Source organism: Diadema antillarum, unplaced genomic scaffold (genome assembly GCF_040938485.1).
Source record: "Diadema antillarum isolate AM-2024a unplaced genomic scaffold, OU_Dant_1.0 scf00000143, whole genome shotgun sequence".
Taxonomy (NCBI): domain Eukaryota; kingdom Metazoa; phylum Echinodermata; class Echinoidea; order Diadematoida; family Diadematidae; genus Diadema; species Diadema antillarum.
In genome coordinates, this window is record NW_027271032.1 from 1,180,771 (window position 1) to 1,199,500 (window position 18,730).

Genomic DNA, 18,730 nt, shown 5'->3' on the forward strand with positions numbered 1-18,730 from the left:
TGTGGCTATGTAATTGCTTTGTCCAAAGTCCATGCCGTCTCATGCAACTTTCTTGTATTTTTTTCTGTGTTCATTGTTGGCGTAGCGAAATATTTAGTCATTCTCTTCTTACTCAAGTTCAGGGGAAGGATTTGGCATCGTGATGTGTATTCACATGGTTTTGGTCGCTATGCAGTCTCCAAATCAAGTGACCCGCGAATTTATTCAAGGTCTTCATTAACCCCGTGCTAGTAGGCTAGTAAGGCTTACAGAGGGGACAGAACGGCACCCATATAGAATGAATCTACCAACGTTCTGCTCAAGTCATTTTTCACACGGAGTGGTTTCCCCTCCAGTGCCCTGTGTTTTTGTTCGATTTGGTTAGGACCTACCATCTGTAACTCCATTGTATATTGTATTTAGTTCTCTAGTAAATAATATTATACAGGGGCGGATCCAGGAATTCCGTAAAGGAGAGGCGCCTTTACAAAATTAAAAAGGGGGAGCACGCACCCCCCATTTTTTTCTTCTTATTTCTTTCGTTAAAAAAAAATAAAATAGAGAGAGGGGGCGCGCACCCCGTGAGCCCCCTCTGGATCCGCCACTGCTGTAACTGTGTTTTACATGTATAGATTCGCCTCTGAACAAGTATCACGAGATTGTTCTGAAAATAGGGTAAAAAGAATTCGAGAGAATTTCTCAAGGAAGCTAGTTTGTGAAAATAATGAACGGTGGCTTGTTACGATAACAACAATGCTTCTTTTTTTTCCTCTCTAATGGATAAAGTAATAAAAAAAAGAAGAGAATTTACTCTCGTTTCCTTGGTTGTCATTTTCAGTGCGTACAACATTCTGCATTCCTTGAATTAATCATTAAAATTTGTAAATAGATCCGGGAAATAGATATTCTAGGGTATTTGTTTAGGTTCTTTAAGAACCAAAACAACACTGTATGTTTTTACGTACGTATTGTGTTACCGTGCTGTGTATATTTGAGGAAATGCACATAATCTCATTAGCTTTACGTGCTTACATCGAGCGTGTATTATTATTATAGAAAGCCTACATGACAGTGAGTGTGTATACGTTGATTCGTCAATGCCCATGCATCATTTACCTTCTCTATACTGACGTTAACGATATATATGCAATTTCCATTTGCAGCTCATGTGTGCCCAGTGAAAGAGCTGACAACAGTCGCTTGCTGTCGAATCTCTCTGACCTTTACGATGGCGAAATCGAGGAAAACGTCAATGTCAGTGATCATGCATTTAATGACAGCGTTCAATCATTTAACGACAGCCAGAAGTTGACGTAAGTTTTGTTGTCAAAACGCCCTTAATACCCCTATACCTGTACCCCAATTAAAATTCGTCTGCGCCCACAACAAAGACATTGTATACCTCTTTGCCTTCTATACTTGAAAATGCTAATATGATAAAGCACACAGTTATGGAAATGCATGCTATAATGCATGCTGTAAGTTAAAGTTACATACATCTACTCGAAAGCTTACTTACAATAGCTGAATTCAATCAGATTACGTAATAATGTATAAACGTGTTTACTTACCAAGGTATGTTATTTTTTCATGTCGAATACATAATATAAGTTGCCATTTATTCGTTTAACATCTGTTTTCGCCATCTTTCCGTTTGTTGGTATTCAGCCTGTATAGTGGTCGATCTAATTCTTGTCTCGTTTTTAATGTATTTTTTTGCTCGGTAGCCTGAGATTCTATACCTGTACGACCACCCAATACCAGGTCGAAATTAACCGACAGCTGTGGTATCTGTTATAATAGTGCCATAGCTATATGGTTCATATAAGTAAGCAAACATACTGGCCTTCGCCATGCTATACACTATAAGTGCAACGTATGAAAAAAGAACATAAAGAAAACGCATTTTATTCGTTAAACATTGTTTGTATGTGTTAAGCACTATAATTTACAATTGGTTTATCGACTAACAGGACATGATGACAGACGATTAACCTACCAAAATCGTATGCTTTGCAAAGTGGTTCATTCCAAACTGCTGCGCATTTCTTTCAACAACATTCGTTAACCCGTCTATGTAGTAGGCCTATATATGATTGATTATTTTCTCCGTGCTTCTTTTGTATTGACGTTGGCTTTGATCATTTACTATCTTAATGGTTAAAATTGCAATATTGTTTTTAAAGGTATACATTGTATTTTAATAGGCCTTTTGCTTTTGATGAATTGTACGTGTTACATTTTGTAAATATTTCATACTGTAACAGTATGAAATGTTAGTGTATGTTTATCCAAACGATTTGTATTACAGAATAGATGTATGAATTGAAATCTTATTGAAAGTATGGGCCAATAATCTGTGGATAGTTATAATACTTCACTGCAAAAAGTCCGGTGTTAAATAGTGAACACCGAGCTGGTGTTAAATTTTCGGTGCTCATTTATGGTGTTAAATTAACACCTACGGGTGTCATTTCCAAATTTTAAACTGTGTTTTGAAGAGTTCCTTAGTAACTGCACTTCTTGTTGATTTTTAATTTAAACAAGACGATCAAGAATTTTACATTAAAATACTAGATTTTTGAAAAAATGTGAAAATAAATTTACACCAAAGTAACACCAGCTGGTGTGGTCCCTTATTGAAGCTGGACGGGTGTTAAACCATTGATATTAACACCAGCAAATATCAAATCAACACCATGTGGTGTCATTTTTGAATTAACACCAGTACAGTGTCAAAATAACACCAGGTACAGTGTCAAATTAACACCACGAAGTGTCAGGTGAACACTTTTCAACACCATCACAGTGCATTTTTAACACCTGTGGGTGTGGTCCTTTATTGAAGTTTGATCGGTGTTAGATCTAACACCCGTGGTGTTAAATCTAACACCGATGTTTTTACAGTGTTTGTAAGTACATTGTACTAGGTGTTACAAAAACATTACCCACTTTTGATCCTTAATTCGAAAACTATACACCAGACAACATTGTCATTGATATGAATAGTAGCTGAACAGTGTACAATTTATTGGGAGGTGATTTGAATATGAGATTTTAATGATTGATTTTAAAGTTAAGTTCCCGATTTTGGTCAAATTTGTATCTGTAAAAAATTGAACTTTACACAGGAGCCAATGATGTGTATGTGAGTGTGTGCTTACAATGACCTTGAACAATAGACATGAATACTACACGAATACCATCTTTTCGGAGTTCTGCTGACTAGGCTTCTGGTCTCTTGCTCCAAGGCACATGAATGCCTTATTAATAATTCCTGATGGATTGCCCTGAGCAATGCTAGTCTGAATTCATTGTGAAGGGTAAAATGCATGCGCATGAGATAAGTAAGCACATGTTTTCATATGCTTGGATACACTACATTTCAGGATGAATAAAGACTAACTGTGATAGTGGAATTTCTCATGAATATGTAATGGAGCATTCTAACCCTGGCCATTGTTCAGGACCATTGTCTGGGTGTTAACCACACACTCCCATTACATACACACCAATTGACCCCTGTGCAAAATTAAAGTTTTGTACAGAGGGTTGAAAATAGAGCAGAATCTGAAACCTAACTTAGAAATATATCTTAATTTTCAGAAAACTGATTTATGCTTTCATTTTCATATACCTCAAACAAAATTGTACACTATTCAGCTATTGTTCATATCAATGTCAGTGTTACTTGATATATAGTTCTTGAACTATTAAGGATCAAAAGTGGGAAATGTTTTTTGTAACACCTAATATATTCTATAGCTCAAACCTTTTTTGCATTCGGTACACCAGTATGTCTAACTTTCCATTAGATATCTTCATTTCTTCCGTTAAAAGTGGTGTGTGGTATGCCAAAGGGATGAAGGTTTCTTTCCTGTTTTCTTTATGTGAACAGTGCCCACAGTTTGTGCAAACATTCTTTGTCCAAAAGTACACAAGAGTACATAAGCTATTCATCAAAAAAATGCTTTGCTCCACGCCCACTCTAGGAAGAACGGATCATTGACCAAGAAATTGTGGGAATTCCGACAAGACACGGATCAAGCGATCTACTTGTACGAAAGCCTTCTACAAAAACAATCTCACTTCAACATAGAAAACGTCTTAAAATTCAGGTAAGAGAGGCATCGTAACGCAGCACTTTAAAGGGATGATATATTGTTTTAGTTAAGATGAGGCTTCAGGTTTCCAACATTTTTTTTTTTTGGATAATGAGAAAAGTAAAATATGAAAGAGCATAGGAATTCAAAGTTGTTTGTTTAATGAAAATTTGTTTTGAAATGGCTAAGATATCCAGGAACAAAGAGGTCCTGATAAAAAGTGGGACCCACCTTTTATTAGGACCACATTCTTTTACTTTGTTATTGGATATCTCAGCCATATCAAAACTGATTTTCATTAGATAAACTGAATAACTCTTAAACTTATATGTTGTTTAACATTTCATAAGTGGTTTCTAGTTATCTCGCAGTTGTTGTTTTTTTTTTAAATCTGAAACCCCCTTCTCAACACAACCTGTATCATCCCTTGGATACGTATACCAGATCTATATGCGATTAATTTTTTCCTCGTCTGATAGCAAAATTAAATAGTCGGAATAATAACAATGGAATATCTTTATCAAGCAATCAATAAATCAGTCAATCAACCAATCGATCGTGTGTAGATGCCAAGTGCATAGCTTATAAATCAATATGGAACTGTCAATTTTGTTCTCTTTACAGATCAGAGCTCGCTGCGCACCATCGATCACTCAACGGGACCTCCATGGTAATGTTACATCATCAAAACATCAAAGTTGATACTGTTATCAGACACTCAAGAGGTGGAATGAAGCTTCAGCTAAAGCCCGAGATCTATGACCTGTTTCCAGAGGTGGGAATATAGATAATTTCTGACTTTGTTCGATTTTCTCTTCTTCTACCATCACTTTATTATTTTCGTATTTCTCAATGAAAATGCATGAAATATTACAAAATATGATGATACATACTAGATAGCTTGGATTAACATATAGAACATGTCAAATGATGAAAAATAAATAATCAATATTTATGTATGAGCTTCAAACTAGGTAGAAAAATAAATACATATTATACATAGGCGTACCCAGGATTTTTTAGAGGGGGGTGTTCAGTGGCGTACCGTGGGTCAAGACATTGGGGGGGGGGGGGGGCGCACCTCATGGAAGCAACATCAGAATTGCATAACTGTACAATTAAATGCGAGCGAGTGGAGCGAGCGAGCTTGAAAATTTTGACATTTTACAGTCCCTAAACTGCCGTTTGTAGCTATATAATAATATATGTATATATATATATATATATATATTTGCTTTGGAAATTAAGGGGGTTGCACCGGGTGCAACTGCTGGCAGTTGCTGGCAGTAACATCAGGAGAATGGCATAACGATTAAATGCGAGCGAGCGAAGCGAGCGAGCTTGAAAATTTTGACATTTTAAGTCCCCAAATGCCGTTGGCAGCTATATTTTTTCGCTTTAGAAATTAAGGGGAGGGGGCGCACCGGGCGCAACTGCTGGTAATTACTGACAGCAACATCAGGAGAATGGCATAACGATTAAATGCGAGCGAGCGAAGCGAGCGAGCTTGAAAATTTTGACATTTTACAGTCACCAAACTGCCGTTTGTAGCTATATTTTTTTCGCCTTAGAAATTAAAGGGAGGGGGCGCACCGGGCGCAACTGCTGGCAATTACTGACAGCAACATCAGGAGAAGTGCATAACGATAAAATGCGAGCGAGCGAAGCGAACGAGCTTGAAAATTTTGACATTTTACAGTCCCCAAACTGCCGTTTGTAGCTATAATTTTTCGCTTTAGAAATTAAGGGGAGGGGGCGCACTGGGCGCAACTGCTGGCATTTACTGACAGCAACATCAGGATAATTGCATAACGATTAAATGCGAGCGAGCGAAGCGAGCGAGCTTGAAAATTTTGACATTTTACAGTCACCAAACTGCCGTTTGTAGCTATATTTTTTCGCTTTAGAAATTATGGGGAGGGGGCGCACCGGGCGCAACTGCCGGCAATTACTGACAGCAACATCAGGAGAAGTGCATAACGATTGAATGCGAGCGAGCGAAGCGAGCGAGCTTGAAAATTTTGACATTTTACAGTCCCCAAACTGCCGTTTGAAGCTATATTTTTTTCGCTTTAGAAATTCGGGGGGGGGGGGGGCGCACCGGGCGCAACTGCTGGCAATTACTGGCAGTAACATCAGGAGAATGGCATATAACGGTTAAATGCGAGCGAGCGAAGCGAGCGAGCTTGAAAATTTTGACATTTTACCGTCCAAAAACTGCCGTTTGTAGCTATATTTTTTCGCTTTAGAAATTAAGGGGAGGGGGCGCACCGGGCGCAACTGCTGGCATTTACTGACAGCAACATCAGGATAATTGCATAACGATTAAATGCGAGCGAGCGAAGCGAGCGAGCTTGAAATTTTTGACATTTTACAGTCCTCAAACTGCCGTTTGTAGCTATATTTTTTCGCTTTAGAAATTATGGGGAGGGGGCGCACCGGGCGCAACTGCTGGCAATTACTGACAGCAACATCAGGAGAAGTGCATAACGATTGAATGCGAGCGAGCGAAGCGAGCGAGCTTGAAAATTTTGACATTTTACAGTCCCCAAACTGCCGTTTGAAGCTATATTTTTTTCGCTTTAGAAATTCGGGGGGGGGGGGGGGCGCACCGGGCGCAACTGCTGGCAATTACTGGCAGTAACATCAGGAGAATGGCATATAACGGTTAAATGCGAGCGAGCGAAGCGAGCGAGCTTGAAAATTTTGACATTTTACCGTCCAAAAACTGTCGTTTGTAGCTACATGTATATTTTTTCGCATTGGAGGGAGGGGGCGCCCGGTGCGCCCCCTGGATCCGCCACTGGTAGTCAAGGGTGTCGGTTTATGTTTATGATTGGGGGAGGTATGACCAGCGACGGGGCGTCGAAGTGACCAAGCGGGAGAAGGATGTCCAAAATCTGCACTTTATATAGAGCATCCCCTAATTTGTTTGTGTTTGTGAGTGTGTGTGTTTCATACAGATGGAAAAGTTAGGAAATAGCCAAGGTCAAGTCTTATTATTGGCAATGCAAGGCATTTTAATATAGACTAGTATGTAAAGCAACACTGCAAAATCAATGATCAAGCTTTTTGCCATTCCGATATTCTGAGTACGCTGCGCACATCCTGCTTGTATTCAAAATGCCAACCAGGAATCACGCTGAATCACAATCTTTTGTCGTCTCCGGGCTTTTTAAACAATGTTATACCTCTTTAATTATATGGTTAAAAGAAATCTTAGAAAAATATCTTTTTTTCTTGATCATCCTTTCATGTCGATTTCAAAAGCAGTTTACTAACCCTTGAATTACCATTTCCTTTTTTTTCTTTCTTTTTTCTTTTTTTTCTTTTTTTTTAACGAGCGGATGGGGGGGGGGGGGGGGGCACGTGCCCCCCCCCATGCCCCCGTTTATAGTTACGCCACTGTTCCTAGACCTAGATATCTAATGAATTTTAGGCGCAATAAAGTCATCCAACCACAATTTGTAGACTCACACTCAGTTATCTTTCAGTTTTAACTATCAGTCATTGAAAAAATTCATATCTACTATTACTAAAGATTACCAAGTCCATGACCTATTACTAATTACATTGAGTAGCAAGTAACTTGCTACTCTCAGAGCTTCCAGAGCTTGCTGCTTCCAGTAGGCTACTATACTGACTGTACTTGGTAGTCAGTGGCGTATCTAGGGAAAACGGCGCCCGTGGCAAGCGCGAAAATTGCGCCCCTAATTTCTGAAAAAGTGTTCAACCCCAACCCCATCCCGGTAGGGACTTAAAAAAAGTCCTCATGATATGCTTTTTGAAGCACTTAAGAGGGGTCTTTTGAGGGTGATTTAAATGTAATAGGCAACCCTAAATTTTGATATATTTTGGCGAGTGAGCGCAGCAAGCGAGCCGAAAATTTTTATATTTCAGCTTTATACATAACATGGAATTCTTGTTATTTTTGGTTATTAAATCTTCGAATTACAATTCTAATCATAGTGACGGCCTTATAGATAACGATTTGTACCAACAGTGTCCAACCCCATCCCGGTAGGGACTTAAAAAGTCCACATGATGTGCTTTTTCAAGCACTTATAGAAGGGGTCTTTTGAGGGTGTTTTAAATGTAATAGATATTGAAGAATTTCGGCGAGCGAGTGCAGCGAGCGAGTCGAAAATTTTTGTATTTCAGCTTACAAAACATGGAATTCTTGTCATTTTTGGTTATTAAATCTTCGAATGACAATTCTAATCAAGATATAGTGACTGTCTTATAGATAACGATTTATACCAACAGTGTTCAACCCCAATCCCATCCCGGTAGGGACTTTAAAAAAGTCCACTTGATATGCTTTTTCGAGCACTTAAAAGGGTTTTTTTTTTGAGGGTGATATAAAATCTGATAAATTTTGATAAATTTTGGCGAGCGAGCCGACAATTTTTGTATTTCACCTTACAAAACATGGAATTCTTGTCACTTTTTGGTTATTAAATCTTACAATTCTAATCAAGATATAGTGACGGCTTCATAGATAACGATTTGTGCCAACAAATTTAGGACTTGGAAAAATACTCTAACTTTCTACGAGTGAGTGAGCCGAAATTGTTATATTTCCACGTCATCATTACGTTTTGTTCTTCTTATTTTTTTTTTTTTTTTGATAAATTTTGGCGAGCGGGCGCAGCGAGCGAGCCGAAAATTTTTCTATTTCAGCGTTACAAAACATGGAATTCATGGAATTCATGTTTTGTTTTTATCTTGTTTGATTTGGTTTTCTGCCCCCCCCCCCCCCCCCCCCCCATTCTCCTTCCCCCGTCCGGGCGAGGTTTTTTTTTTTTTTTTCTTCTTCTTCTTCTTTTTTCTCTTTTTTTTCACGTGCCCCCTTGCCCCCCCCCCCCCCCCCCAGATACGCCACTGTTGTTAGTGATACTACTGACTTAGCATGCAATGTGCCTATAATAGGCTGCAGCGCAGCATGCATTGTACACACATCATACACAATTTACGGTACCGCGTACGGTATAATACCGGTAAACGGTGAACATTATGCGCAATGTATCTTCGCGATTCGGTCAGAAAGCAAAGCAGGGATCGGGCATGTCTACTGTTTGCGCGTCAACTTCGCGCGCGGTGCAGTAACGTAGTATGAACACGTACTGTACACGAGTTCTTTAGTGCGTATGATATTATGTAACTCCATAATGTATCATCATCCACACAAACATTCAAGGAAGAGAAAGAGAGAGAGAGAATGAACGCAAAAGAAAGGAAAGGCGGAATTAAAAACGGAAATAAAAGCGGTAAAGACAGCTTTTGTTTCATTTGTCAACATCTAAGCATTGCTGAAGAGGGGTGTTGAATAGCTCAAGCACCTCCCTTTTGCCCAAGGGGGTGTTTGAACACCTTAAACACCCCCCTTTTGGCAAAGGGGGGTGTTTGAACACCCAAAACACCCCCCCCCCCCCTCGGTACGCCCTTGATATTATATACTTAAGAGAGAGAAGGGAGAGAGAGGAGAACTTGAGCTTTGAATGGCGAGTTAATTTTTATTCAGAATATTTACACGAAATTCAATTTCATCACAATTATTGATATACAGATGAGTCTGTATAATATGTACTGTGTCTTTTAACGATTTGGTTTTTATAGAAAAGTCAAACCGACATTTTTTTTTTTCGCTTACGGGCACAAACGGTGATACTCCATGTTTCACGATGTGAAGGTTATTATGTTTATATAAATACGTGATTGAAGTGAGGTTCTCGTGCGGACTCTGATCTAAATATCAAGGACATGAACTTTGACCCTGCACTCTTAAAATATTGGGTAAATTTAGTTGGGTAATTGTTGGTTGGTAAAAAAAAACCAAAAAACATCAGTCTGGGCAAGTGTCGCCCAATTGAGCTTTTAGGTGACTAAACCAACATTGGGCAATTATTCTTACTTAAATATTGGGCGAATATTTGCCAACAGAATTGGTAATGGAGAGTTGGGTACTTTTTGGCCCGCTGTTGTGTAACTGACGCATTCCCTGTGAGTGGTTGGCTAATTTTTCTTAGGCAACTGATACTTGGGTAGAAATTCGTCTTATTTACCGACATTATTTTGCACATTAAGCCTGGGTATTTCTTACCAGTACTTGGGTAATTTTGTTACGTTCCTTTCTAAGTTGGTAAATTTTCATGGACAAGTAAAAAAGTCTGTGCGTGTACGCGTGTATGTGTGTTTGTAATTGTATGAGACGGTGTGTGTGTGTCGTATAGGCCTACGTATGGAAGGATGGCAGAACCTTACGATTTTGTAGGGGGAACCAAGAATTCTTATAGGGTGTTCTCCGTTTTAGGAATGAGGGGGGGGGGGGACAACACACACACACACAAACACGGTATTGTCTATATGTACAGTGCTGTATAATTAATATCCATAAGCAAGAGCTACATTGTGGACGTATTTTGACATAATTTTCTTACGTTTCCCTTTATTCCGCCAACACCGGTCTGTGGGAGCAAACTACAGGATATACTCATACAATATTGCTAATTTGTGTTTTGTGTGTCTGTGTGTGTTTTTTTTTTTGTGTGTGTGTACGTGCGTGTGAAAGTTCCGAAATTTTATAAAGAGATTTTACAAGCGTGGCAAGATTTGGGAAGTTTGAGAAATTTAGAAGAGGGATATATGAATCAAATAGTATTTAATAATAGATTCTTTCTATTTAAAGGTAAAATTATATATAATGAAAATATTTTTAGGAAAAATATTTATAGATTATGTCATTACTTTGATGGGAAAGGTATACGGCCAATTATTTTATTTTCAAAAGCAGGTTTATGCAGTGTGGAAATTGAATATGTTTGGAGGATTTGTGATGTTATTTTGAAAAGTGGACGGTTTAGTTTGTCATGAATCAGTATTAAACCTTTTCAAGTGGATGATATTTGGTTAAAATTACGCGGAAAAGAAATTAGGATTGGTGATATATCTTCGAGAACGATTTACACTCATTTTTAAACTGATTTACAGCAGTTATATACATTCGAAGTACGAGATCAACAGAGTAGTTTCGCCTTCTCCCCAAAAGTGACCCAAGATATTTTTCTCCGACCCATATCCATCAGAGTCACAACTCTTATACCAAAGCTTAGGGAATTTCAGTTTAAACTTCTTCATGGTGCACTTTATACAAAAGTTAATCTGTTGAGATTTTGGTTTGTTTCTAATGATATTGATGGTTAAACACATTTTATATTTAGCGAGATCAGAAGGGAAGGTACCGAAGTTTAATGATTTTATGAAGTATTTCAATATGTGTAAAGAAGAAGAAAATAAGATAGCGAGTAAAAGAGGAACAGTTTGAATGCATTTGTTAAAGTGGGAATATATGATGTATACCGATTATGATACGTGATTTTTTTTTTTGTCTTGATTTTGCCGCATCCGCGAGTTATTATCACATCGTTGTCGGGTTTTTTTTTTTTTTTTCATTATTGCTTCTACCTTTCCACATCATCTCCATATTATGAATAGGATGTATTTTATTGTATGACAAATAAAATGGCAACTTACACGGCAGAGTTATTAAAGTGTACATAATATTATAAACCGGAGGGCTGAAGGCACGGGGAGGGTGGGGGTAGGCAGGGGGAAGGGGGGCATGTTGGTGTTGGGTGGGTGTGTCTGTGTGCATGTGTGTATGTTTTCTCGCAAATGGCCTTTTTTTTTCTCTTTTTTTTTTCCTTTTTCTTTTCGAGAAGCAATGAAATATGCCCTTTTTTAAAAAGCAAATTATCCCTTATATTCCTGTTTTGCGGGCCTTGCGAGAATATGTGTTAAAAAAAAAACAAAAAGCGGATTTCGTTGTTTTTTTGGTTAAAAGAGTTACAATGTAAGTATGATATTAGTTTGCACAATGTTGGTATTACTGCATTTTGTCCTTATATAGTGTAAGTTGATGTTATTTTGTATTATGTTTGTGTATAATGCAGTCTGTTTTTGTATGATGTCTCGTTTTTGTTCTGTGAACGTTTCTGATCTTTCTGATATGAAACTGAACGAAATTCGAATAAAGAATTATCGAAAAAAAAGTGTGTGTGTCGGTTTGTGTGCAAATAGATGACACAATTTGAAACCCATATACCTGACTGGACTTGCTTACCACTTCATTCCAGATTAAAACCCAGTAACTAAAACATTGAAATTTTGATACGAGTTGATACCAGTTGAATTCTATTGGTTTCTACTGGGTTTTTTTTCTCGTGAATATTCATAAGCTATTCAAATTCTCTTCGTGAAAGAGATGAAATATTGTTAAATTCAATGTTTTTTTTATGATTTCAATAAACTCTGAAATGTATTAGAAATTTATTGAATATTATTGCCGTGATATTCACAATTTCAACTTGTACCTTTGATGAGGTATTTTCATATTTTTATAATAAAAGTGTAATCTACATGGTAACCATGTCTTAAAGCATTACAACTAAATGGCCTTATGTATGTGAATGAAATATCCCTGGTACTAACTAGGTCTAGGATGTAGGGTAAGCCTAGATGTACTTGTAGGTATAGGCTTTACGACTAGCTGTAGGATTATGATAAGTTAGATATGACCAATGTCACGACATACACATGTTCCGGTAAATAATTCAACACAAAATTAATTTTGTCAACAATATCTAATTGGGTAAAATTGTTTGGGCAAATGATTACCCAACTCAAAATATAACCAACGGTTGGGAAATTGCAAAGTTGGGTAAAGTCTGATTGGTCAACAGCTGACGGGCAATTTAATTTGCCCAACCACATAGCAAACTCATTACCCAACATCAGTTGGGCAGATTTTAACCAATAGTTGTGTGGACAGTATGTTGCCCAGTGTTGGTTAAAAGTTGGGCATTTTTTGCCCAACTATTTTAAGAGTGTATGAATAATAATGATTATGGTAATAATTACTCTTAGGGAAATGAATAAATGGACTTGTTTGATTATCGACCAAAACGCCCTTAGAAAGAAAAAAAAAACATATTTAATACGTTAAATTGCGCTTTCCGAGTGCAGAATTAAAGAGGCTGTTTGTTTCGATTCACACGCACGCGCACACACACATACACACACACATAAACACCACATACACACATACACCACATGAAATTAATTTCATGGGTACTGCTCTTTTCGTCAAGGTTTGATTAAAACTTGATGGGATTGACATATATGTTAACAATTATTACATAACAATAAATTATGTGTATATAGCATATAATATATGTAGGCCTATGTATTATGATATATTATTATGTTATATCAGATGTTATTTTTTCTATATTATGTGCAAAATTTCAGGAATGAAAAAATGTACATTTTCATATGGAGACTTCTTCTTCTTCTTCTTCTCAAATGGCACAATTTGCCTGATTTACCGTTTGTTGACTATTGCTAGTCACTTGCATGGGACGAACAAAAATTGATACCTTTGTCCTATGATCGGGTAGAGATAATTCTATATTTCGCCCAAAATTATTACTTGGATGTTCTTCATCTTTATTAAATTCAAGCTCGCATGAGTTGGTGACTTTTTCTACCATAAAGGGTGAAATTGTCATGTTCATTTTTTTTTTTAAATTCAATGTGTTTCTGCCATTCAACAGACCGGTCCATTCTCAGAAAACAGGACGTTTAGATCGTGTGCAGTGGTTGGAAACAGTGGGTCTCTTCTGGGAAGTAAATGCGGAAAAGAGATTGATTCCAATGATTTTGTCATGAGGCGAGTATACCATCAAGTCACTATACAGGAGGGAGTATTGTATGGGCAAATTAAGTGTCTGCCAACATGATTTACGAAAGCATGACTGTTGATTACATTTTTATAAGTTTTGAAGAGAACGTTGTACTTTTCCTTCTTGAAAGCATACGTTATTGTTTCGTTCGATTATTAATATCACTACAATTTACTACTCACGAGGGGACTGCATTCTACAAGCTCAGCTTTTTAGCAGTCCCCTCCATTTCCGACTTTTCTCTTTGTTACAATTCATTTACAGCTTGTCCATGCATTTCTTCATCTAAAGTATGTTTTGTCTCATTGTAAACAAATGACGTGCATTTAAATCTCATTTGAATATGCAAAAGTCACATTGTACTTCACGTTTTATCTGCCAATGTCATATTGTATACTTTCGTCGGAAATGAAATGAAATGAAATGAAATACGTATGCCACTTTCTTAAAAACATTACCCATTCGTCACAATCACGTACACAGATTATCGTTCTGTTATTGCTGTTATTACTCACAGGCGTACTCAAATCCTGCGCAGTCCTTAAGACAATCTTTTTTCTTTTTCTTTATACAAATTCCAATATGTAAAACAAAGATAACATTTTCGGCCGAGCGAGTTACATGTGCAGCTCCCAAATTGTGGAATAACCTACAAAAATCTGACAATTTCCAATTGTTGTATTATTTAAATCAAGACTTAAAACATGTCTTTTCATTTGATTGTTCACCATTACGCTCAATCAGGCTTTCCTGTAGCGTAGAACGTGTACATTATTATGCGGATGTAGTTTATGCGCTTTACAAATTGAAATACTATTTCTATCTATTCATTAACTCGTTAAATTCATTTATTATTTGATTATTTGATGTCTTCTTGGGAGATTTGTGATGTAAAACGTTGATTGATATGTCAATTATGATTTTAGTTCCAAATACAAATATATTATGTTCAATTCAATTCAATTCAATTCAATTCAATTCATTTATTTTCATTCTTCGTCTTTTTTCTTTTTCAACAATATGTTCAAACATATTGCATGTTTGTTTGGGGTTGGGGTGGTAATATTGTGTCGAAAAAATTGTGTCGAAAAATGGGAAATTGGAAATAAATGTTTATTTGATTTTGAATTTGAAATATATGTATCAATTTTTGGACAAGCGTATCAATATTTATAAAGCGTAAATGATTTATATGTGTCACGCCAATTATCATGTTCGAATATATTGTGTGTTTCTTTGTTTGTTTTTGGTAAGTGTGTTGAAAATAAAATAGAATGTGATACTTGAAACAAGATATGATTTGAATTTGGATTATGTGTATCCGTTTTTGTTTTTGTGTTTTGATAAGCATATCAATTCATTAATGAATACGGGGTGAGTTAATGGCAAGTCTTCCTCCCATGTCCCCCCCCCCTTTCCTTTCTTTAATGATCCTCAATTTCCTACACGTAATTCTGACAGGTGTAACTTACCCAAGCTTGAACCTTTCAAAGATGATGCTGGAGTTCGGAGCAATCTAACAACGCTGAATCCGAGTATGGTCGGGAGAGTGTAAGTTACTCAATTCCGTCATTTTTTATAGCCTCATTTAGATTCCATTTCACTGTTAATAGCTCATTTCGATAGCATGGATACAATGCTGAGCTATGGAATTAAGGAGATATAGTCCCAGATCCCAAACCAACCCGAGTGGCAAATCCAGTGCCATATTGATAGGTATATTTCATATGCTAATATTTTTCCTTTTACTGACAACCTTTCCTTCCCGAGTCAACAAGTAAATATATGTGCATATATATTTCTGAAATATAGGGCCTATATACACTGTAAAAACATCGGTGTTAGATTTAACACCACGGGTGTTAAATCTAACACCGATCAAACTTCAATAAAGGACCACACCCACAGGTGTTAGAAATGCACTGTGATGGTGTTGAAAAGTGTTCACCTGACACTTCGTGGTGTTGATTTGACACTGTACCTGGTGTTATTTTGACACTGTGCTGGTGTTAATTCAAAAATGACACCACATGGTGTTGATTTGATATTTGTTGGTGTTAATATCAATGGTTTAACACCCGTCCAGCTTCAATAAGAGACCACACCAGCTGGTGTTACTTTGGTGTAAATTTATTTTCACATTTTTTCAAAAATCTAGTATTTTAATGTAAAATTCTTGATCGTCTTGTTTAAATTAAAAATCAACAAGAAGTGCAGTTACTAAGAAACTCTTCAAAAAACAGATTAAAATTTGGAAATGACACCCGGGGGTGTTAATTTAACACCATAAATGAGCACCGAAAATTTAACACCAGCTCGGTGTTCACTATTTAACACCGTACTTTTTGCAGTGTATATATATATATATATATATATATATATATATTATATATTTGCATATTCAGAAAAATCAGTTGGTTTTATAAATATAATTTATATTTTCTAGATGGAAAATATATACATATGATATATTTTCTTTGATTTTATAAGATATATATATATATATATATATATGTATACATGTATATATGTATTTAAAAAACAATGAAATATATAGTCTGGTCTCTGAAAATATAAATGTATATATTTCTAATATGTATATATAAATTATATATATATATATATATATATATATATATATATATGTAAATACTCTCTTCTGATATGTCAGATCCCCTCATCTCCATGCAGTCTCCTTTCAAAAAGTAGAAACATTGTTAATAATATTGAATTTTGCAAGACATATCATTACCGAATAATCTTCACAAAACCAGCGTGAATAAATCTCGTTGGTTATCTTTTGCACATGAAAGTCTAAATGTGATATTTCTTAATTGAAATTGTGATGACTTTTATGAATGTATAGCTTACCTGAAATCTAAGGTACTACACTGTAATAAAGATTTATTCGAATTTCGTTCAATTTCATATCACAGAAACAAAAACAAAACATTATACAAAGACAAACTGCATTATACACAAACATTATACAAAATAATGTCAATCTTACACTATATAAAGACAAAATGCAGTAACACAAACATTGTGCAAACTAATGTCAAACTTATATTGTAACTCTTTTAACCAGGGAAGCGAAATCCGCTTTTTGTTTTTTTAAACACATATTCTCGCAAAAAGCCCGCAAAACGGGGACATAATAGATAATTTGCTCAAAACAAAGGGACATATTCCATTGCTTCTCAAAAGAAAAAAAAAGAAATCGAGGCCATTTGCGAGAAAACACACGCACATGCACACACACACACACACACATACACACACAAAAAAAAAAACCAACATGCACCCCCAACCCTATGCCTTCAGCCCTCAGGTTTCAGGTTTTAATCACACTTGAATTACTCTGACGTGTAAATTGCCCTTTTTTTCTCATACAGTAAAATACATCCTAATCGTAATGTGGAAATGATGTGGAAATGGTAGAAGCAATAGAGAGGGGGAAAAAAGAAAAAAAATGACAACGATGTGACAATAACTCGCAGATACGGCAAAATCGAGACAGAAAAAGAAAATCACATCTCGTCCTCGGTATACATCATATATTGCCACTTTAACAAATGCATTCCAATTGTTCATCTTTTAATCGCTATCTTATTTTCTTCTTCTTTACACATCCTAAAATACTTCATAACATCATTAAACTTTGGTACCTCCCCTTCTGATCTCGCAAAATATAAAATATATTTAATCATCAATGTAATTGTTTTCCATCCTTTGACCTTTAACGAGTTTCCGGATATACCTGTATAAACAACTTCCCAATTCATATTTCCCAGTTCTTCTAAGTTCAATTTCTGAATAATAATTTGCCACAATTCCTGCACTTCAATACACTTCCAAAATGAATGTGAATATGTCTCAGTGCTCTTTTTGCAGAAAGAACCAAGATCATCTGAAACAAACCCGAACATCCGAAACAAGTGTTACAAAGAAAGCAACACACCCACACACGAACACACACGCACACACTATATTTCCATAGATTAGCAAATCTATGTGATTCAATCTATCCCTAAAAAGAAAAAAGAGAGGGGGGATTAAGAAAACCAACCGATTACATATCCAAACATGTGAATGTGTATGGTGCAGTTATGTTACGCAGTGAATTGTTTTTGGATAGTAAAGATTTCGAAATGTTGCTATTCACAGAATTGTAATTCGTGAATGGTTATTTCACATTGCAGATTTCAGTGTGTAATAGTATTTTGTGATGACAATATCATCAGTTTAATGGGTCTGAAGACAAATTATATCTATTACATGCATGCGGAATTCTCTCCTGCAATGCGCCAGAAAGAAAATGAGTTTAGGATACTTTTGCCGTCAAAATACAGAATACTAGTAACCAGCATAATTATTCTGAATCTATAATAATAATAATAATAATAAAGTACATTTATAATGCGCCGTATCTATCATTAATGATACTCTCGGCGCATGAGAGCCTGCGTACTTCAACACATACTGTGTTCAACCATCCAAACCAAGTCCACATGATAATACATTAACATTAACAAAAACTACAATCAAACAAATATGATTTCACTAGAGTCTTGAAGTGAGAGTACGAAGTTTCCTGACGGATGTTAAGTGGGAGACTGTTCCACAGATAAGGTCCAATGTATGAGAGAGACCGTGCCCCCCAACTGTGATGTATGCGTGGAATGTGAAGCAGACGAGAGGTTGAGGAGCGTAGTTGTCTTGGTGGAGTGTAGGGTTGTATTAAGTCCTGGATGTATTGTGGAGCTGTGCCATGTAGTGCTTGGTAAACAAGAAGGAGAATCTTGAATTGGATGCGGGCATTGACCGGAAGCCAGTGGAGCTTCTTGAGGATGGGTGAGATGTGGGATGATGACTTGCTTAGCGTGACCAGTCTGGCAGCGGAGT

At 36.5% G+C, this 18,730-nt stretch overlaps 1 protein-coding gene across 1 annotated transcript in view; it reads left to right on the forward strand.

Annotated features, from left to right (window-relative positions):
* The window catches only part of LOC139721415 (alpha-2,8-sialyltransferase 8F-like), a 59,623-nt gene that overhangs the window by 31,352 nt on the left and 9,541 nt on the right, over positions 1–18,730 (forward strand). The window contains exons 3-7 of the mRNA XM_071632731.1: positions 1,143–1,292; positions 3,972–4,097; positions 4,707–4,857; positions 13,697–13,812; positions 15,287–15,376. Coding sequence (XP_071488832.1) covers positions 1,143–1,292; positions 3,972–4,097; positions 4,707–4,857; positions 13,697–13,812; positions 15,287–15,376 — 633 coding nt within the window. The remainder of the gene's footprint in view (positions 1–1,142; positions 1,293–3,971; positions 4,098–4,706; positions 4,858–13,696; positions 13,813–15,286; positions 15,377–18,730) is intronic.